Source organism: Lepisosteus platostomus, chromosome 6 (genome assembly GCF_059453375.1).
Source record: "Lepisosteus platostomus isolate fLepPlt1 chromosome 6, fLepPlt1.hap1, whole genome shotgun sequence".
Lineage (NCBI taxonomy): Eukaryota > Metazoa > Chordata > Actinopteri > Semionotiformes > Lepisosteidae > Lepisosteus > Lepisosteus platostomus.
In genome coordinates, this window is record NC_142616.1 from 42,211,953 (window position 1) to 42,230,916 (window position 18,964).

General features: G+C 36.6%; 1 protein-coding gene across 1 annotated transcript in view; it reads left to right on the top strand.

The window, feature by feature from the left end:
* The window catches only part of nrg3a (neuregulin 3a), a 424,404-nt gene that overhangs the window by 382,867 nt on the left and 22,573 nt on the right, over nt 1-18,964 (top strand). Inside the window, exons 5-6 of the mRNA XM_088635895.1 lie at nt 10,018-10,120; nt 11,762-11,888. Of these exons, the coding sequence (XP_088492021.1) occupies nt 10,018-10,120; nt 11,762-11,888 (230 nt within the window). The remainder of the gene's footprint in view (nt 1-10,017; nt 10,121-11,761; nt 11,889-18,964) is intronic.

Sequence of the window (18,964 nt, forward strand, 5' to 3'; positions counted from 1 at the left end):
AGACTTTAAAATCCCCATTTGTATCAAAAGCTGTAAGAGGCTTTAGTGGAAATATTAAATTTTCTCATTACTAAGTAGCAAAGTCTACTTCTTTGTATTCTTCCTTATGTACAATTTTCACATGCCTCTTTTTCTTTACCTATGTTTCATTTCTTCCAGTAATATAGTCTATAAAGTGAAAATAACAATAAGCAAACTCTGATAAAGCACTTACAAATTATGACATAGAAAAGTGAAGCTTTGGAAAGGCAGAAAGGTTGTTATTCAGTTGTTATACGGGGGATCTCTTTTCAGCTAAAGTATATACTGGCTACCATTCACTGTGCTACCATTCATGTAGCTTTTATGGGCTTCCCTGCAAGACAGCACATATTCAAGGACATGGCTCAGATCTGAGCACCTCTACCGTCATCTGTTATTTCCATCTATTAGCATACAGCTGATTTCTCCTGGTGATGGTCACAACAACCCAAAGCTGACCAGGGAAGTATTTTACAGTATGCGCATGGTAGAACAGCATGCAATACCAGTCCATTACAGGGCATACACACAACCTAAGCAGATTAGACCTACACACACACAACCTAAGCAGGAAATAGAGCACCTGACAAAAACCTTTGCAAAATCAGAGAGAACATGCAAAAGCCACAAGGAACTGTGAGGAAGCAATTAACCAATAAAACTACCATGATTCTTCTATTATTATGTGTACCTATATAACTTTACAAGATTTGCATGTTGACATTACAGGAAAACGGCTCTTCCCAAATCTCTGCTGAGTAGTGGATTCCATTTACACTTGCATTTCAGAATCGTTGTGCTAGGATACATTCCACGCAAAAAATGGTGCCTTTACACTTGTGTGAAACATTCCACACTAGTATAAAGCCTCAGAATGTGATTTTTTCTAAGGACATACTGATTCTTCAGCACAAATGCTATGGTGTTCAACATCTTCAAGAGTAATAAACATGCAGTATGAAATCACATAATCACAAACATATGCAAAATAAAACATATTGTTTTAAAGCTAATCTTCACTTATCTATCTATAATAAATTACATTTGGAACTGTTATTAGACCCGTATTTAACTGTAGACTCTATATTAAGCTCTTAATTGCACCTCCTCTATGACATTCAGAAATGTGATGATATTGTATGTTCATGTGCTCCATGGGATTATCTCTGCTTGTAACAGCATACATCCTGAGTGCATTTACCATTATGTCCTTGGCTTTTGAGGGAATAAGAGGGCACATTCTGAAATGCATTCATTAGCAGTTAGTCTACAAAAATACAGTCAAATACAAATACATCTTCTGGTCTGCTTCTTCCAGAATTTTATGATAATAGTCTGGGCTTCTGCACTCAGATCAGTGTTGTGAACACACTATAAAATGTGTGGCTCCAAATGGCGACATGTAAATTCATTCCATTTTAATTAAGGTCTTTCATCCAATCAAGTTTAATTGACCATTGCTTAGCTGATCCAAGTGCCGAACATCGCTTCAACAAAAACGGTCAATATTAGCAAAGACATTGTGTTACAATCATGAAGAAGTCATTCATCCCATTTTACAGCTGGTCTGACCAAAAACCTCATCTATTCCCATCTAGAAGAATCCTAGCATCAGTTTCAACAACATGATTGGATATTTTGTTCCCGATTTGTGTAGTTTCTAATTGTTAGTCCTCTGTGCACAACTGCACCTGATTCCCATCCAACTAATTATTTTATTTTTTTAAACTTGAAATAGTCATTTTGGTTCACTTTGTTGGTGCCTCTCACTATTGTTAACATTTGAATAACATTTCAACATACAGTTGACTGTGAAAGACAGTTAAAACAGAAGATTTCTACTCACACATCTCTAGTGCAAGAATAAAAATACTCAGGAAAAGAGAACTGTAATATAACTTCCCAGTGGAAAAAAATATACTGTATTTGAATAGTTAGTGTATATGTTGTTATAGTATACTATGCATGAATTAAGGACTCATAAATATGCAAATGTGGATATCTTTGGAAGGCTCACTGGCCAAAATGTTAGGAGCTCCCAGTCACTACCACAGTGACCCGTAATAAAACAAAATCCACCAAGAGGCTAGAACAAACTCCATATACTGATCCCACCAAAACCTGTAGAATCAGTTTAGAATACGATGTAGTTCAGGTGGGTAGCTGCGTCAGTATGCATAGGCTGCAAAGGAACAAGTAATAGGTTTATTCCATGCTGAAAAAAAAAGAAAGAAAACACAACCTTTCAGCCGTGGAGCCTTCTTCAGGTGTGGAATATGAATATGAATATGATTAGAATATGATGTTCAGTCCCAAACAACATTACCCTTCTCACAGCCTCTCCTACAGGGATATATATCCTGCATCTTGTTCAAAATGTGGTGTTTTTTGCTGCTCTAGAGTACAAACACATTTTTGTTGGGAATTCCGTACTGTATGTTTTATCCTGTAAGTGCATTGTTACTGGTAGCAGTACTGTGATGGTATGTATTCTGTCATTCTGGAGGCTCTACACTGGTGCACACGTACTGACAACAAACCTCAAAACAGGAATTCAAAAGATAGCATTTTGTGAGAAAGAACACAATGATTCACATGGAAACCAGCACGTACGCTTTCATATTTTATCATTCACCATAGGATAGTCATTTGACCTTTAAGAAGATAAGGATTTGGGTTCCAGATTCAACCCCTTGAGTTATTGAGATTCTGCTGTTCAAAGATAGTTTAGAGCATAATCCAGCTTTATATCAATCTTCTGTATTTTCAAGGAAAATAACAAATGAGAATGCATTCTTTCCTTGTAATGGAAAGCATGTTCACAAATTTTAGTGACACACAATTCTGTTAAACCAAAAGCACTTCAAAATACGGGAATGTCATCGGACTGGAACCAAAACCTCTGATCAGACATTAAATAAAACAAAAACACTGTTACTGTTAACAAAATCAGAAGAGAAATCACTGAAAATAAAATAACAACATCTGTTCCTACAGTGAAAGTGGACATTAACCTATAGAAATTAAAAGAAATAAGATACTGTACTAAATAGCACTGCAAAGTATTAAGAAAAAACTAATAATAATAAGCAAGAAGAAGATTTTTTCCATTCCAGCCTTTGTTCCTGTGGTTCTGCTTCCAGATTTCACAGCCCTACAGCTTCTATAGCAGTACTACTTTCCGCGGGGGAAAAATGTGACCATTTGTGAATACTTTGAAATTCATAGGCACACTGCATCCATCGGGTGTTTCTCGGGCTGCAAGATTCAAAGGGCGCTCCAAACAATAGCACTCTCTTTTTAGGTGACTTTGTAAAGTTTTATTTTAAAATGACCTCATGATTTTCAATACAGAACACAAGTGGAAGCAGTAATAACTCAGTTTTCCATATGAAACATTTTAGTCATATGACTTCATTAGGGACAACAACAGCCAATAATTGAATGCTTTGTGAATGTTTGGAATACTTGGTCAGATGGATTTGACTTGACCCGCTTGGTTAATGGGTAGATTCCATAGGACATGGAGGCTCAAACCCCATTCACAAGGAGTGAACCAAGGGGTAACTGCTAGGTAAAAATAGGGTAGAGAAGGGACGCTCGAGATGAATGCAAAGGGAGACATTTGTTTTCAGTGTATATAGCTAATTTCATAATGATGGAGATTAGGTACAGCAGTGCCACTGACTTCTTGTTGTTATCCCTCTTGAACTTCAGTTAATAACTTCTATTTAATAGTTAACAGTTACAGGGCATAAATGTATGTCCTGTACAGTTTAGAGATTAAGAGCTTTATAAATTAAAAATATATTTTTAATATTTTTTAGTTCAAATAAATTTGAAGTTGGAGTTGTGTTTAGTTCTTCAAGCAAGGACATTTTTGTTTGTTATACACTCTTTTGTGTGTATAAATGCACAGTTGATTAATTTTATTCTGTGCAACTGTTGGCACAAAGCTGAAAATTGGTATTTGCAAACTGCAGACCATGTTGTATGAACACAAGTACTCTAAAAAAACATAAATACTGTATTAGTCTCCTGCTTTGCTATGAGCTTGATATTGTGTTGCAAACATATCACATTTCTTGCTCTTCTCTCAGTTCCGGTCTCTTGCTGCAGGTGTCTCTGCCTTAGAGCTCTCCCTCTCCTTCTGTGTCGAGCCTTTCTTTATAAACAAGCTACTACCCAACTTGAAGTCCTTGACATAATTTCCCCTCACATTGAATTTCTTCTTCTTGTGCTTTTGTAAAATTTTGGCACTGTGTCTTGTTAAATTATCTGTTTGTGTGGCTTCTCACTCTCTGAAAACCCTGATAACACATGACACTGAACTGAAAGAGAGAAAGAAAGAGACATACAGTAGTTCATTAATCCATTTACAGACAGCATCATGGGAGCTTCTCATAAACAAAGAATGCTGCTCACTCAGTGCAGAATCATCTCAATGTAACATTTTGTTGGCTCTTTGTTCAGGATATTCAACATCTAATCCTTTATTCCATACACAGGAAAAATTCTTTTAGTTTACAAAGCTTGGCAACACTCCTAACTATGCCATTTTCTGCATGTATTCTCATTTTCCATTGAAAGGATTATCACTTCATATGTTACACTTACTCTAATAATGGGCTCATTAGTATTTAGCTTCCATACTGATTTTTACTGCTCTTGGGGTTGAGCTGCAAGGAGGTAGTCATTACATTCATTATTTTTTCCCATTCCAATTATAGAGTATTCCTAATGAACATACCAACAGTATATGTTAAAGTGATCATCTGTGATAAATCTGTAGTTTTGATGGCTAACTTCTGTACTTATTTTGTTAATATCATAATGGAGCAGCTGAAACTTTAAACTGCATCTGTTTAAGCTGTGGCACACAACGTTTAAGATGTGGGGCTTAGAGACAGTTTTAGAGGTTGCAAGAGAGAAATCTGTGACTGATTTTGATACAGCTTCTCTTTAAATAGGGTCATCTAATCATGGAGTCAGGCTAGGCACAGTGAGATCAGTCTGTTACAACTTAGACCATGGTGAGATAATATTTTTCTTAAATAACAAAGCAGTCTCACTAAAATTAAAATCCCTTTTCAAGGGAGGTCGTTGGGGAAAGGACAGATAGAGGTATCAATAACATATTAATCTCAAATAGGCAGGCCGCATATAGAATCTGTTTTTTATTTGGACATGACATGGGACTAAAAAACCCAAATTGTACTGTAGTAGCCAAAATTGTCACAAGACTGGTGATGTCAACAGTATGGAATTGATCTTTTTTAACATCTTGCCACAGCACACCGTCCACTGCCAGAGGTTTACAGTGTAAATACTGTAACAAGTCACACCTGACAGGAAGACTTACAGTAGTCCTCCTCACTGTTCTGCACACAGCAGAGATGCCTGAAAAAGGACTGGGACATCTTGACCCTGGTTTAGTTAGTTCCTTGTTGACAAACAACCAAAATTATATACTGTATGATTCAGTCAATCACTGCTTCCTACTGTCACAAGCATGAATCTGGCACATGTTGGCACATGCAAGTTGTGGAAAACTATATGGCAGCCAGTTTATACAGTAGTTGTGTTTATGTGGCCAGCCACCTTTTGTTTGAAAGGCAAATTCTATTGGCAAGCAGCACTAATTACAGGTTTGGGGAGAAGAGATGAAAAGCATCTTTGATGTGGCTGTGACTTACCTACAGTAGGTCAGGAGCACTATACCATGATTGTACTCCCTTGTGTGTTTTATTTCACTGAAATGCTGGCATCAAACAAGTCATGAAGTTCAACTGGATCAGGCGAAACAAAGAGACATCACCATAGGGTGTGATGAAAGGAGGAAAATTAAACCTCTGTTGTAAGAGTTTTTTTTATCCATTTCAGTTTTTTATACAGATTTTTTAAACACTAAAGACTCTTGTTTTTACAGTAAGGCAACTGCACACTGCAATTTCAGTAAATTGAACTGAGAGGCTTGTGGAGTCAAAATACCATTCAGTTCATACTGTGGCCTGTATCTCAAAATACCAGAAAATGAATTGCTTTTCTGTAAGAACTCTACTCCATCCCTGTCACAGGGGTTGTGCAGAGTAAGAAGGGAGACAGCAGCCTTCACTGAAAAGATGAAGATCAAGTAAATACCTTGCAAGTGATAAAATGTTTTGTTTTTAAGTTTGGCTCACAGAATCCCCAGATGACCTGGTCAAAAGCACAATACAGCTTTTCCAAAACTGAGGTGAAGAAAACATATAAAATTACAAAACATATAAAATACAGGCAATTATTTTAAAACTCTCTCAACAGTAGTACTGCTGCTATAGATCATCAGAATGATCCTAGTGTGCATATGTTGCAAACAACCCACTGAGAAGACATCAAAATACTTTATTCAATGCATTTAGATCACTGTACAAAAGTACAGCTGAATGCTTTAAGTTTTTACATTTGAAATGATGAAAATACTTATGTTCTCCTTCAGCAAAATACTGCAGAAAAAAAATTAAAATACGGTAGTGTATTCCATAGCTCCACAGTACAGACTGCCTACTTCTTTTTGGGTTATAACATATTTCAGCTGTTTGTGAAGCCATACAATATATTCCTTGTCTGAAAGATACACAGCATAACTCAAAGCCTGCTGAACTGTCCTGCTGTTTAGATTGATTGCAATACAGCTGAAGCAGTGGCACCTTTTTTGTATACTCTTAACAGAACCAAACACAATTCAAAAACAGTTAATCCCATACTGTGCAGTTATTTGTTTGTGAAGCCACTTTGAAATTACGATCTGTTCTTCAAGATTTCAAACTGTAATGGAGGCAGAGGAGTGAGAAAGCCAGAAATATAGTTTGCCTTTCTAATCTGGCCAAAACACCATTATTTACCACGTTTTATTGCAAATAAGTGCTATGGGAATTTTTTTATGTTGATGGAGTTATGTTTCATCTGTTAGACAGCACCTCTAGTTCAGAAGGAGTCACCTACTTTTCCACCACTAAAACCAGTGAACATTAATTTTCTCTCATCTTTTTGCAAACCAGGTCCATTATTGGTCAGCTGATTAGATTTGAGAAGATCAGCCTTCAAAGTAGTACATCTGCTGTGGAAGATGTATATCAGCAGACATAGATTCCAAATAAACTGTTACATACAGTATGTATTGTATAAACTGTTACATACTGTAGTATTTCTAACACACGTGACCATGCAAATGTACAGCATTTTTAAATATAAGCCACATAACATATGATGTTTCTTGGTCGGGATACCTTTTATATGTTTTTTCTATGTGGACTCCAAAAATGATGACAGATAGGATGGCTACCTTATAATATCAAAGGCAAATGTTTTGAAATTGGGCAAATCCAAAGTATTTTTCTAGGCTTTACACGAAACAAAGATCAACTGAAAAAGTGATGATAGGGGAAGGAATAAAAGGCCAATAGAAATGTACAGGTAGTCAGACAGATAGCCACACAAAAGACAGAAAGTGGTCAGTTAAACTGGGGAAAAAGACTCATGGAATGACAGGTGTGGGTAGTTCCAGCAGCCGAACAGTGAAGTAGGGAAAGCTATAAGATTAGACACAATACAAGAAAAAAGTGCACATCCCTCTTTCTGACATTTTCAGACATTATTTGCAAAATATACTGTAGTTTCTGTGTAAAAGACTGTTTCTATATAAATTACATATTGAAATAACATGATCAAATATTAATTTTTGAAAGGTAAAGGTCTGAGTCCTATATCGTACATAAAGATATATCTCGTATTGCAAAGACTGGAGGGAATACCCTTCATACAGGAAATAGTAGCTTGGTTTGAGAATTCCAACCTGCAATCATAAAGGACATACAGTACAGGATATACAGTATTTTATTTCCTTGTTGTTCTTTTTTAATGTCCTTATTGTTTTCTTTGTTCTTTTTGTCAAGCCCTTAGTAAATCTCCCCCATTGTGTCTTAATCCTTATTATTAGATGTCTACATGTTGAGAATCAAAGGGAATCTTTGTTTTTTAGGAGGGGTCTTACAGGGGTCATATGAGCCCTGTTATGGAGTGATGTGCTTTAATTATTGAAAATAGATAATCATTTCCCAAGTTACACAGTAGGTCCTGGAAAGCTTGGTAAAGAAATTATTATTAACTGCCAAACACAGGGGATACCCTAGAGAGATTAGATACAAGGGTGAAGTCTTTACTTACAGCAGATCTGGAGGTTTAACATTCCCCACCCCTGGCCTGGTCTTTTCAGAGCTCTGTCCCTCTAGGCTCCAGAATCGTCTAATTATAGCAAACATGAACATTGGCTTGCTCCACTGATTAAAATGATTCCAAAACACCCCAAGGAAACACATGGAAGTGATTAATTCTGAAGTATTTTGAATTTGATATTGATTTAATTTAGATTAGTAAATACATTAGCAGTAAACCTGCACTGAGGTAAGGAAAAGACTAGGCCTAAGACAGCCTGGGTTTGGCTTAGCCACTAAATCCAACCAAACACGATGGTTTTTAGGGTAAGCATTTCCAGGCAACAGCCACTGACTACAGAACACATGTAGTAGACCAACGTTATGCCTTTCCCTCCCAAACTGCCTTATCCTCTCCACTGCAGCAGCTCATGTCAATTCCAGTTTTATATTAAAGGTTGGCAGTTCAATAGCCATGAGACTGCTTTACAGATCTGACAGTGACATAGTGTTTGGCAAAAAGCAGCAAAGCAAAAACAGAGCTCAGAGTGGGGGAATTATATGGGAAATGGAAACCTAATGTGGGCACTGTGAGACCAGTGACAATAAGAAGCCTATACCATAAGCACAAAAATACTTTTGAAAAAATTTATTGATTTATTTACTATATTTGCTTTCTCATGTTCACTTGAACTGGGGACAATGCAATAGCTCAAGTGTGCCATTCAGCTTCACTTCTGAGTACTGCTGGATAGGCTCTTAAAGTGCTGTTGAATACCTTGCTATTTGAAAAGAAACACAATCTATTCACAATAACAGTCAACACTTCCATCCAAAAAGTGTTGCAGTAAAAATTAATTGGTTATTAATACATGAAATTATGGCATATAATTAGTTAATAGTTTTTGTTTTTCTTCTTTTTCTTTCTTTCAACTGTTACTATTATAACTAGTAAAAATATAATGATTTATAATAATTAATCATTTAACAAAACACTTTTACTCTACCATTACCAAGACAGTTTTCCAGAAACTAGATTGTAAGCTACAAAATACCCAATCAAATTGTTGCTACAGTGTCACTGGTAATTACATTTAAAATTAATTTAAAAATGAAATGCAAGTTCTTTTACTTGCTCAGTGTGAGATGTGGTGAATTAGAAGCAGAACCAGGTCAAGAATTTGAAACCTCCTGGTACTGAACCCTTTATATTAGTCATGTATACAGTACCACACTATCTATGGCTTGGTGTACTTCATCTCAAAATGATATGGTTACAATTTAATATGTTTTCATTTGGAAATCCTCCTCTTTTTTTCAAAGAAATGTCAATGTGTTCTCCGTATGCTGCCAGGTCTGCCATTGGAATTTCTACATCTTGTCAACACACAAAAGGGTAGAGAAAATAAGGCCTTTTGTTGTCTCGGTACCAATGTGAATGACTTTAATTGTATTATTTGCACTACACACTCTGTGTGGTAAATCTTACAATAGTATGTCTTATGAAGTAGTAGAAGTACAAAAACAACAAAATGATTAATGGGTTTTTGGATCCTCAGATGACAGACATGAAACTATTCATAGATAATTAATGAATTGGTAACAGCATCTTCCCTTGTTAGTATGTCTGCACTCATACAGTTTACAATATATTTAAAAAAATGGATTTATTATCTGGAAGTGAGACTGTGCTTTGCAAAAAAAACTATAGTATGATTTTTAAGCACATACATTTGTTGACTAATTTTCTCCATCTCTCTTTCCCCTCCTACCTTGATCTTTATTTTCTCTTCTTGGTTAACAGAGAGTGAAGAAGTTTACAAAAGACAAGTGCTGTCAATCTCCTGCATCGCAATTGGGATCAGCCTTCTTGGCACGCTCTGTGTGGCCTTCTATTGTCGCAACAAGTGAGTGAGAGCTCCCCCTGGCTGGTGGGAGGAGATGAATCATCACCACACAGACACAATAAGTATTAGGCTGCTGGAAAACACAGATGGGAAAATTGAGCTAAACAATTTAATATAGGGACTACATATTCCATTAATGCATTTTTCACAATGTTAAACAGATTAATATTGATTGCTTAAACTTACATAGCGCTTTTCTGGATACCCCACTCAAAGCGCTTTAGAGGTAATGGGGGCTCCCCTCCACCACCACCAATGTGATGCATCCACTTGGATGATGCAACAGCAGCCATAGTCCACCCATTAGCTATCAGTGGGGAGGAGAACAGAGTAATGAAGCCATTCATAGATGGAGATTATTATGAGGCCATAATTGGTAAGGGCCACTGGGAAATTTGGCCAGGAAATCAGAGTTATACCCCTATTCTTTTTGTGAAACACCCTGGGATTTTTAAGGACCACAGAGAGACAGGACCTCAGTTTTACATCTCATCCGAAGGATGCTCCTTTTTACAGTAGGGTGTCTCTGGGGCACTGCATGTCTATGAGCGCCCCCTGCTGGCCCCACTAACACCTCTTCCAGCAGAAACCTTGGTTTTTCCCAGGAGGTCTCCCATCTGGGTACTGACCAGGTTCCTACCTGCTTAGCTTCAGTGGGTAGCCAGTTGTGAGTTGTAGGGCAATATGGCTGCTGGTGTAATTGCCAGAACATCAGCGATCACCTGGAAGGAACTGATTGCTACCTTTGATTGCATGGTTTTAAAATAAAAAAAACAATTGTTCTCATATGTAAATGCATTGTTAGTTGAAATGTCAGTGTTAAATTACTTTGTTGTGTATTCTAGGTGTCATTTGCAGCCCCCAAACTAAGAGAAAGTGTTACAGCAAGCACATACAGAACGAAAATCTACTTTGATTGCTGTTACAATATACAGTGTAATCAGTGATATCATTAACCCGTACCTGTTATGTTTCGGATGTACTGTATATCATCCTATATTTGATCAGGATGTATTATAATTTCCACATTGGATTATGAAGAAAGCACACTAAACCTGCTCATTTAAGGTGAAAAATGTGCACAAGTTTTAGAAACAAAGTGAGGCAGTGCACATTTTAAAATAAATGATCAAATGTTTTCTAGATCAAAACCTGGACTGGAGAGGTGACTGGGGTTCTAGACCACAGGCTCTAAGCGATGTACCCAGGAAGTTCGAGAGTTTGTTCCCAGAGAACTGTATTTATCACCATGGCTTGGAATTTGGTGCAAGACATGGGTGACTCTGTGTAAAGAAGTGTCTCTAATTTTAGTAGAGTACAGCAGTGTGTAAAATCAGCATTCTTGAGATGTGCAGCTCCTCAGATAAGACCACTTGTAGTTAATATTCTATTTAGATTTTTCCAAAAATGTGAATATTTCCAAATCATGACATTAATTCTTATCTTGTGAACATATTTCAATTTTATTTCATGTTTAAAGTTAAGATCCTTTGTGAGTATGTATAATTTTAAAAATGGATATCACCATCTGAAAAAAGCATCTTAAGAACGTCCGGTCTAGTCTCTTGAGCCTTGCTTCAAGCAGTCCCCTAAGTCTCCTTGAGATAAAGAGCTAACCGACTTACTGTGTGTTCCCTGCAGGAGACAGAGGGAAAAACTACAGGCCCACCTGAAAGAGAGCCGCAGCCTGAAGAGCTACAGTGCCAACATGTCTGGCCTCATGTCCAAAACCAGCCTGAGGCCCCAGTGTGGCCTGCAGCTTCAGAGTGTGAGTCATGCATACCGTATATTGTAACAGAGAAGGCAGCTTTGGATTGAGTACTGTATATTAATTACCACAATTAATATTAAGAAGGAACAACATATTTTCTACGTCTTAAGGGGCTGAAATAACAATAGAAAGCTGTATGCAACCATATTAAAATAAGAAACCTCAAACATCGAGCACTAACTAAAACAGACACAAACATCCATCAGATTTTTCTTGTACACCACACAGTCTAATGTAAACAATTCTACAAAAAGCTGAATTCTACAAATAGTACAGAATTAGTGTAAACATTGGACCATGTCACTATTTATGAGGATTCTTTTTTATTTAATTTATCATATCGTAATGCCAATACCAATAAAACCACACAGAAAATTTTTTTAAGTGACAGAAATTCAAGCTGTTTGGACTCACCCAAAATCCAGCAATACTGACAGCACAGGAGCACAGTGGAATATTCCGGAATATTCTAAACTGGAGCACTCTCTATTAGAGAGTAATTTAGTGGCAGTGAACCATGCATTTTTACTTTTCAGTTATTTTGTAAAAATACAGGTGTGTGGTTTAAGTGGCATGAAAGGAAATGCTTGTCCATTTTCAATCGCTACTTAGCTGTTGTGTTTCAATCATTACTTATGTATCTTTGTCACTTTCATCACCATGGATTGAAATCCTACCAAGAGCAAACATTCCTGAGCAAACAGAGTTTTAAGGTACTTTTGAAAAATTTCCCTACTTACAGTAAAGTATATACTTTATAATATTATTTTTTTCCAATTCAGTTACACATAAACTGTATATCAGAATAATATACAATAAGCTTTGTACATTTCGCAATGCTATCTGATAGTTTTCAAAAACATCAAAAGCAAGTAGTTAAATAAAGGACAAAAAAACTCTAAAGAAGCTTCACAGTTCACCTACCGGATTTTTTGGGGTGCATGTTTCACTATGGTGTCTATATTAATATAAAAAATAATTTCTTCTGTACTACCAGTGAGAAAATTTAAAAACGAAATGGCTTTTCAAGCCTTTTCAACTTTTAAAGGTTTAATTTCTGTATCTGTTATTGGGGAAATTTTGTGCATTTTTTTGCATTAGTATATGGGTTATGTTAATAATTCAGTTTTGTTTCTTAAACGTTAATAATGATTTAATTTTCTCTGTATCAGTTACTAATAGCATAAATAGTGCCTGAGGTCATCACAGGTATCACTTTGAGTCAGGAATGATGCAATTACTTGATGTCGTGCACAATTACTGCACAGGCTCAATTAAACAAGGGCAGTCTCCTACCTGCTTAACACTCACAGTTGCGCTTCATTTTGTCAGCCTCAGGCAAAGAGTGACAGCTAGGAGCCCAAATATGGTTTAATAGAAAGCTCTCACAAATCGTAAAAGTATTGCTTTGGGTGACCAATGCTGTTCTCTGTAGATTAAAACACCTCTAACAACCATATATTCCAACAGTGTATTGCAGTCATGCAGAGAAATTGAAACTACTTCAATAGGGATTCACAGTTCTCTTGTACAATATTGACAACTTGTGTTACATTTTACATTCAGATTGTTCTTTAAGAGCACAAAACTGGTGCCAACAAAACCTTCTTTTGCTTAACTGATTTCCACAAGCATATCCAGGCCTCAAAAATATTATACAGGCTCTATCTAGAATCACCTTCTTCTTCTTCTTTTTCACAGCCTTAGTCCCAGACTGTCCTGGGGTCAGCTGCTTTGGTTGCTCTTCTCCATTTGTCTCTGTCGAGCACATCTTCCTCACTCACTTCACATACCTCCATATCTTTTCTCACACAATCTATCCATCTCTTTCTAGGCCTGCCTCTTCCTCTGTTACCTTCCACCTCAAATTCCATTACCCTCTTTGTTACTTCCTCAACGTCCCTCCTCATGATATGTCCATACCACCGTAACCTCGCCTCTCGCATCTTCTCAACCACATCCACCACCCTACATCGTCTACGGATTTCTTCATTTCTGATCTTATCCTTCATTGAAATCTGCAGAATCCATCTCAACATCCTCATTTCAGTTCTTCTCATCAAGTTCTCTTCCCTCTTTCCAACTGCCAAGCATTCAGCTCCATATAGTAGTACAGGTCTAATCACAGTCTATCTAGAATCACCATTTAACCTAAATTAAGATTAACCTAGATCCATTCGTCCATTTTCTAACTGATTTATGCAGTACAGGATCGCAGGAGAACCAAAGCCTGTCCCAGCAAGCAATGGGCGCAAGACAGGATACACCCTGAACAGGACTCCAGTCCATAGCAAGGCATGCATAGACACAGAAATGGACATACTCACACTAAGGCCAATTTTCTAGAAGCCAATTAACCTTCTGTAAAACTTGTTGTACTGTGGGAGGAAACTGGAGCGAATCCACATAAACACAGGGAGAACATACAAACTCCACACAGATAGCACCCCAGGCATTGAACCCAGGGCCCTACCACTGCACTTCTGTGTTTCCAAGGTCTTTAGCTGTAAATCTATCTATTTAAAGACATGAAAATAATTGTTAGATGTGTTCAGTTGAACCAATAGATAAATGCTGAATTTGCAAGGAAAATATTAACACTGATTTTACAGCAATGGACATTAATACCCCTTGGTCACATAAAGCCTTTACTACTCTCAGTTTTGCGTTAGTGATATCACAGAACTGAGGCTCTTTGCTAATGTCTTAAACTGATATTTTAGTTTAACCTTAGGATAAACTAAACATGTTAACCTTAGGATGATGTGGTTATAAACCACATGAAAACATAACCTACATTCATCTTATTACATGTATAAGAACACAGTGCAACCAATGTAATTTATAGCTGTGGCATACTGGCACAAAAACTAGAGCTGAAGAGAATTATATTGCATTTCAGAGCAGAATAATTCATATCAGAAGATTACACTGCCCTATGAGTTTTTTGTTAGGGGCAAACTATTCCATGACTCTTATTAAATATAATACAGTACTAATCCTTGACTTTTATGAAAAATCTGAGACCCCAAGAGAATTCCAGTGTTTTTTGCTTCTGTTTTCAACAAATACCAAAACGTGATCCACTTTCAGTTATTTTGAAACAAGAGTCAAGCCTGATACTTTTTAGAAATCAAATGACATAATGGATACGCTCAGCATACAGTGATCACTAGTGTACTGCAAACTGGGTCAGAAAAACTATGACAGCAACTTGCAGAACAGAAGCCTTTTTTTTCCAGTTATTGCTTGGAATTAGTATCAATCCTGTAGCAAAATCCATGCAGGCTTGTACTGCTGTCATTTTTTAAATGAGCTTAATGAATTAATGTTAGAGGAGAGTGTTCAATATCAATTAGCCATTGCTTGACAAATTGCTTTCACTGCAATATCACATTCAATCACACACCCAGCCGGAAATATATCAACTCTTAAAAAACTGCATTCAGTTAAATGTTTGTTTTCTGTCTTTAACACACCAGACAGAATTGCACAGTGTAGTGTCACAAGGTATGGTGGGATTCATTAGACCAAAGTGTCAATTCTTGTACAATGATGGACTCTCCCTCATAAATGTTTACTACAGTATATTCGAGTTATCATACTACAGTATATACACACTTTAGTGTGGTTTAAGCTTACTTTAACTGTGATTATCATGGGGCATTAGAGAAGGTATAGTAAAGCATAGTAAACTATTATGAAATTCCTGCAAGTTGAAAAATGTTTGCAAAGATACCACACATATGTTGAGGTAAAAGTTTGTAAGAGTTGTAGGAGTTTGTAAGAGGTGTCTAGCAATGTTGTCAGCAAGCACGTCTCAAATATCGCTATAAATGTTGTCTTGGGTGTGGGCATTGTGGGTCTTACAGTGTAGAGAATGCCAGACGGCCTTTGATGGTGTATATTCCTGAAGGTTTTAGCAGTGAGCCAAGGCAATTAACAGGTAGTGATTCCAATCTGTGATAATATAACATTAACATAATTGATGATTCCATAATAAGAAAATAAATATGCATAATGACACTGAGATAAATCTAGAAGCATTACTCTGGATGACAGGGCAGAACCTGTGAAGACATGCAGGAGAACTGAGAGTATGTGCTGGCCATACTTTAGTACTTTAATTTAACAATGTGTGGATCTCCCTTCCTTGTGGATTTCAGAATCAAATTCAAAGTACTCCTGCTCACTTTTAGGTGACTGAACAGTTTGGCTTCTGACTACATCAGTGAACTGTTATAAGGATACTACAGTACACACTGTTTGCACTGTTTGGTCTCTGGCTTCCCTTTAGTTCCTAACATGAGGCGCTGAATGCTAGGAGGACATTTTCTATCCATATCAGATCTTGTATATCAGTTTTTTTATACTTTTTTGTTTCCTATTTACCTAACTGCTTAATTTGTATATTAAAGTATATACCTATCTATTAATATTGTTTTATTGCATCATGCCTTGAGATGATATACCATGAAAGGCATATAAAATAAAGATTATCATAAATTCTTAGCCTTTTTGATTATGAAAAAGTTTAACTAAGATATAATTATTCCTGGTCTCGAAGAATTGTCCTACATGGAAGCTACATGGAGGTTTTTGGATGTTTGGCATAGTTTAGTAGTGAATTTCCTTGTAGCCTTTTACAACATTAACCATAGAAAGTAAGGGTGTCTTCCCGGCATTCTGGCCAAATGTCCCATTAGCCTTTATTAATAATGGCCTCCTAATAATCCCCATCAATTAATTGGCTTCATTACTCTTTTTTCCTCCTCATTGCTAATGTGTGGTGAGTGTACTGGTGCACTATGGCTGCCGTTGCATCATCTAAGTGGATGCTGCACATTGGTGGTGGTGGAGGGGACCCCCATTACCTCTAAAGTGCTTTGAGTGGAGTATCCAGAAATGTGCTATATAAATGTAAGCAATTATTATTCCATAGGAAATACTATAGGCTCAACAATGAAATGAAGTATCAGGGACACAAGTCAGAATGTGAACTGTTGCGCTGAAGATGTTATACCAAGCATCCTGGGTATTTACAGTAAAACATCCAGTTGTTCTGGGAAACATATTGTTGAGATTTTCATACATTAAGATTTGTTAGCCACTAGCAACTAGATGTACTAAATACCATCCTCTTGTTGATATGTTTTATGCATTATTTATTATTGTCTTTATTGCAGCTGATCTTCATTTATTTAACCAGTCTTCAGCTGTAGGCTCCATTTAGTGATTAAGGTTTAATCACAGTGACTAAATTACTGAATCATTTACAGTCTTGCAGTGGAACTAATTGGATGTGTCAAGGTTGCCTATCAATGTCCTAGTTCAGTCTTGTGTTTCTATGGCCTTATCCCATGAGGCATCACTGCAGTATAATGCAGAACAAAGGGTTTCACTGTCTTCTTTTAGACTGCTTCTAAGGTCTGACACAATCTCATGTTCCCACAGAAAGGAAGGTGTTACTATTTAAAAGACTACATGAATAAAGGCAGGATGGAAAACCTACAACAACTAAAAAATGGTCCTTCCAAAAAAGGAAGCAGAGTGGTGGATGTTTGAAGCACATTCTCTTTAGTGCAACTGAAACAGAACAGAATGCTAAGTGAAATTCTTAGGTCCAAAAAATGCATAGGTATACCTAAAACACAATGGTGGCGATGTGAGACAAACTGTATTTTGGAAAGTAAATCATGGCAACCTGTGGTAATTGTAACTACTGTATCTTGATAAACTGTTATACTCCAATGAGTATTGCCAGTTACAGTGAGTACAGTATTAGGAGGTGCAAATCCCACTTTCTGAATGCATAAAAGAATAGTGCATGCACTATTAATGGAGTAGACATTAATACATTGTTTAAATTTTAACAAATATGTGTCTTCAGTCAATAATTATGCAATCATATATAAGGCTCACTTACCGCCATATTATTAACTCTATATTTACATTCCCTTCTTATATTAGAGGTTACAAAAGGCTTTATATATTGCTATTCAGGCCCTATGCTTAGCCTATTCAACCATTTTTCCAAGGTATATTATGGTACTGTACATCAATATTCAACCAAATAATGTATTATATTTTATTTTAGTGCCCTGTGGTGATTATTCCAGTACATTTTAAGCTGGGTTATTCCCGAAACAGATGTCACCTTGACCATTTTGCTTTATTTTCTGAGCTGCAGATTCCTGTAGCTCATTTGACATACTGCAGTCATTGACTTACAATGGCATCATTAGGAGTTGTGTGACACAAGGACTATAAACTCCAGGATTCAATAGAAATGCAAGTTTATTACTTATGCTAGTTATGAGGTGAGGTGATAGTTAATGATACTTCTTATGAACTGTCACAGGTTCACTGGTACACTAAGTTAGGTTTTTACGAGTCAGGCAGATTTCAGTAGCTGCTACTGTCATAGCCGATACAGTAACTCCACAGAGAGAGAGACATCATTCTGTCCTTGTACTTTCTGTGAACCTTTCAGAACATCCGTTCTGTCCATGAAAATATCAGTCTTTCAGAGAACAAGGTAGAAACTGATTTGTGCCTTACTTTCTGGCCCTCCTTGGGGACATTAGTAAGACTTATTTGTTCAGTGGTTTGATCCACTTCAGGTACAGTACACTGTATAATTGCTGCAGCCACATACAGTATGCAAGGTTGTACCACTGTAGCAGCAAACCAATATATCTTAAATGATTTAAACACTGACAGGCTTGTATTATGAGGATTATGTATTATGTATTATGCTTGTATTATGTCTGTTTCTAAACTTTTGCACAGTAAATTCTTATAAATCTGTTAGTTTGTTTCAGAGTCTACAACTAGTTAAAACTGCTATGAAAATGCAATCTTGTTTGTTTCTACAGTACAGTATGTCTCCAGGGCACTTTTGAACTAGGTGTTTTTAGGCATTTTTGTACCTGCCTCAATCATCCATTAAACTCCAGTATTAACATAACATTTTCTTGTGTTTATTATTACAATGGATGTTGGAAAGTTTCACGTTACAAATGAAAGACGTACTAGGACTATGTTCATTAACAGACACATTCAACCTTCAT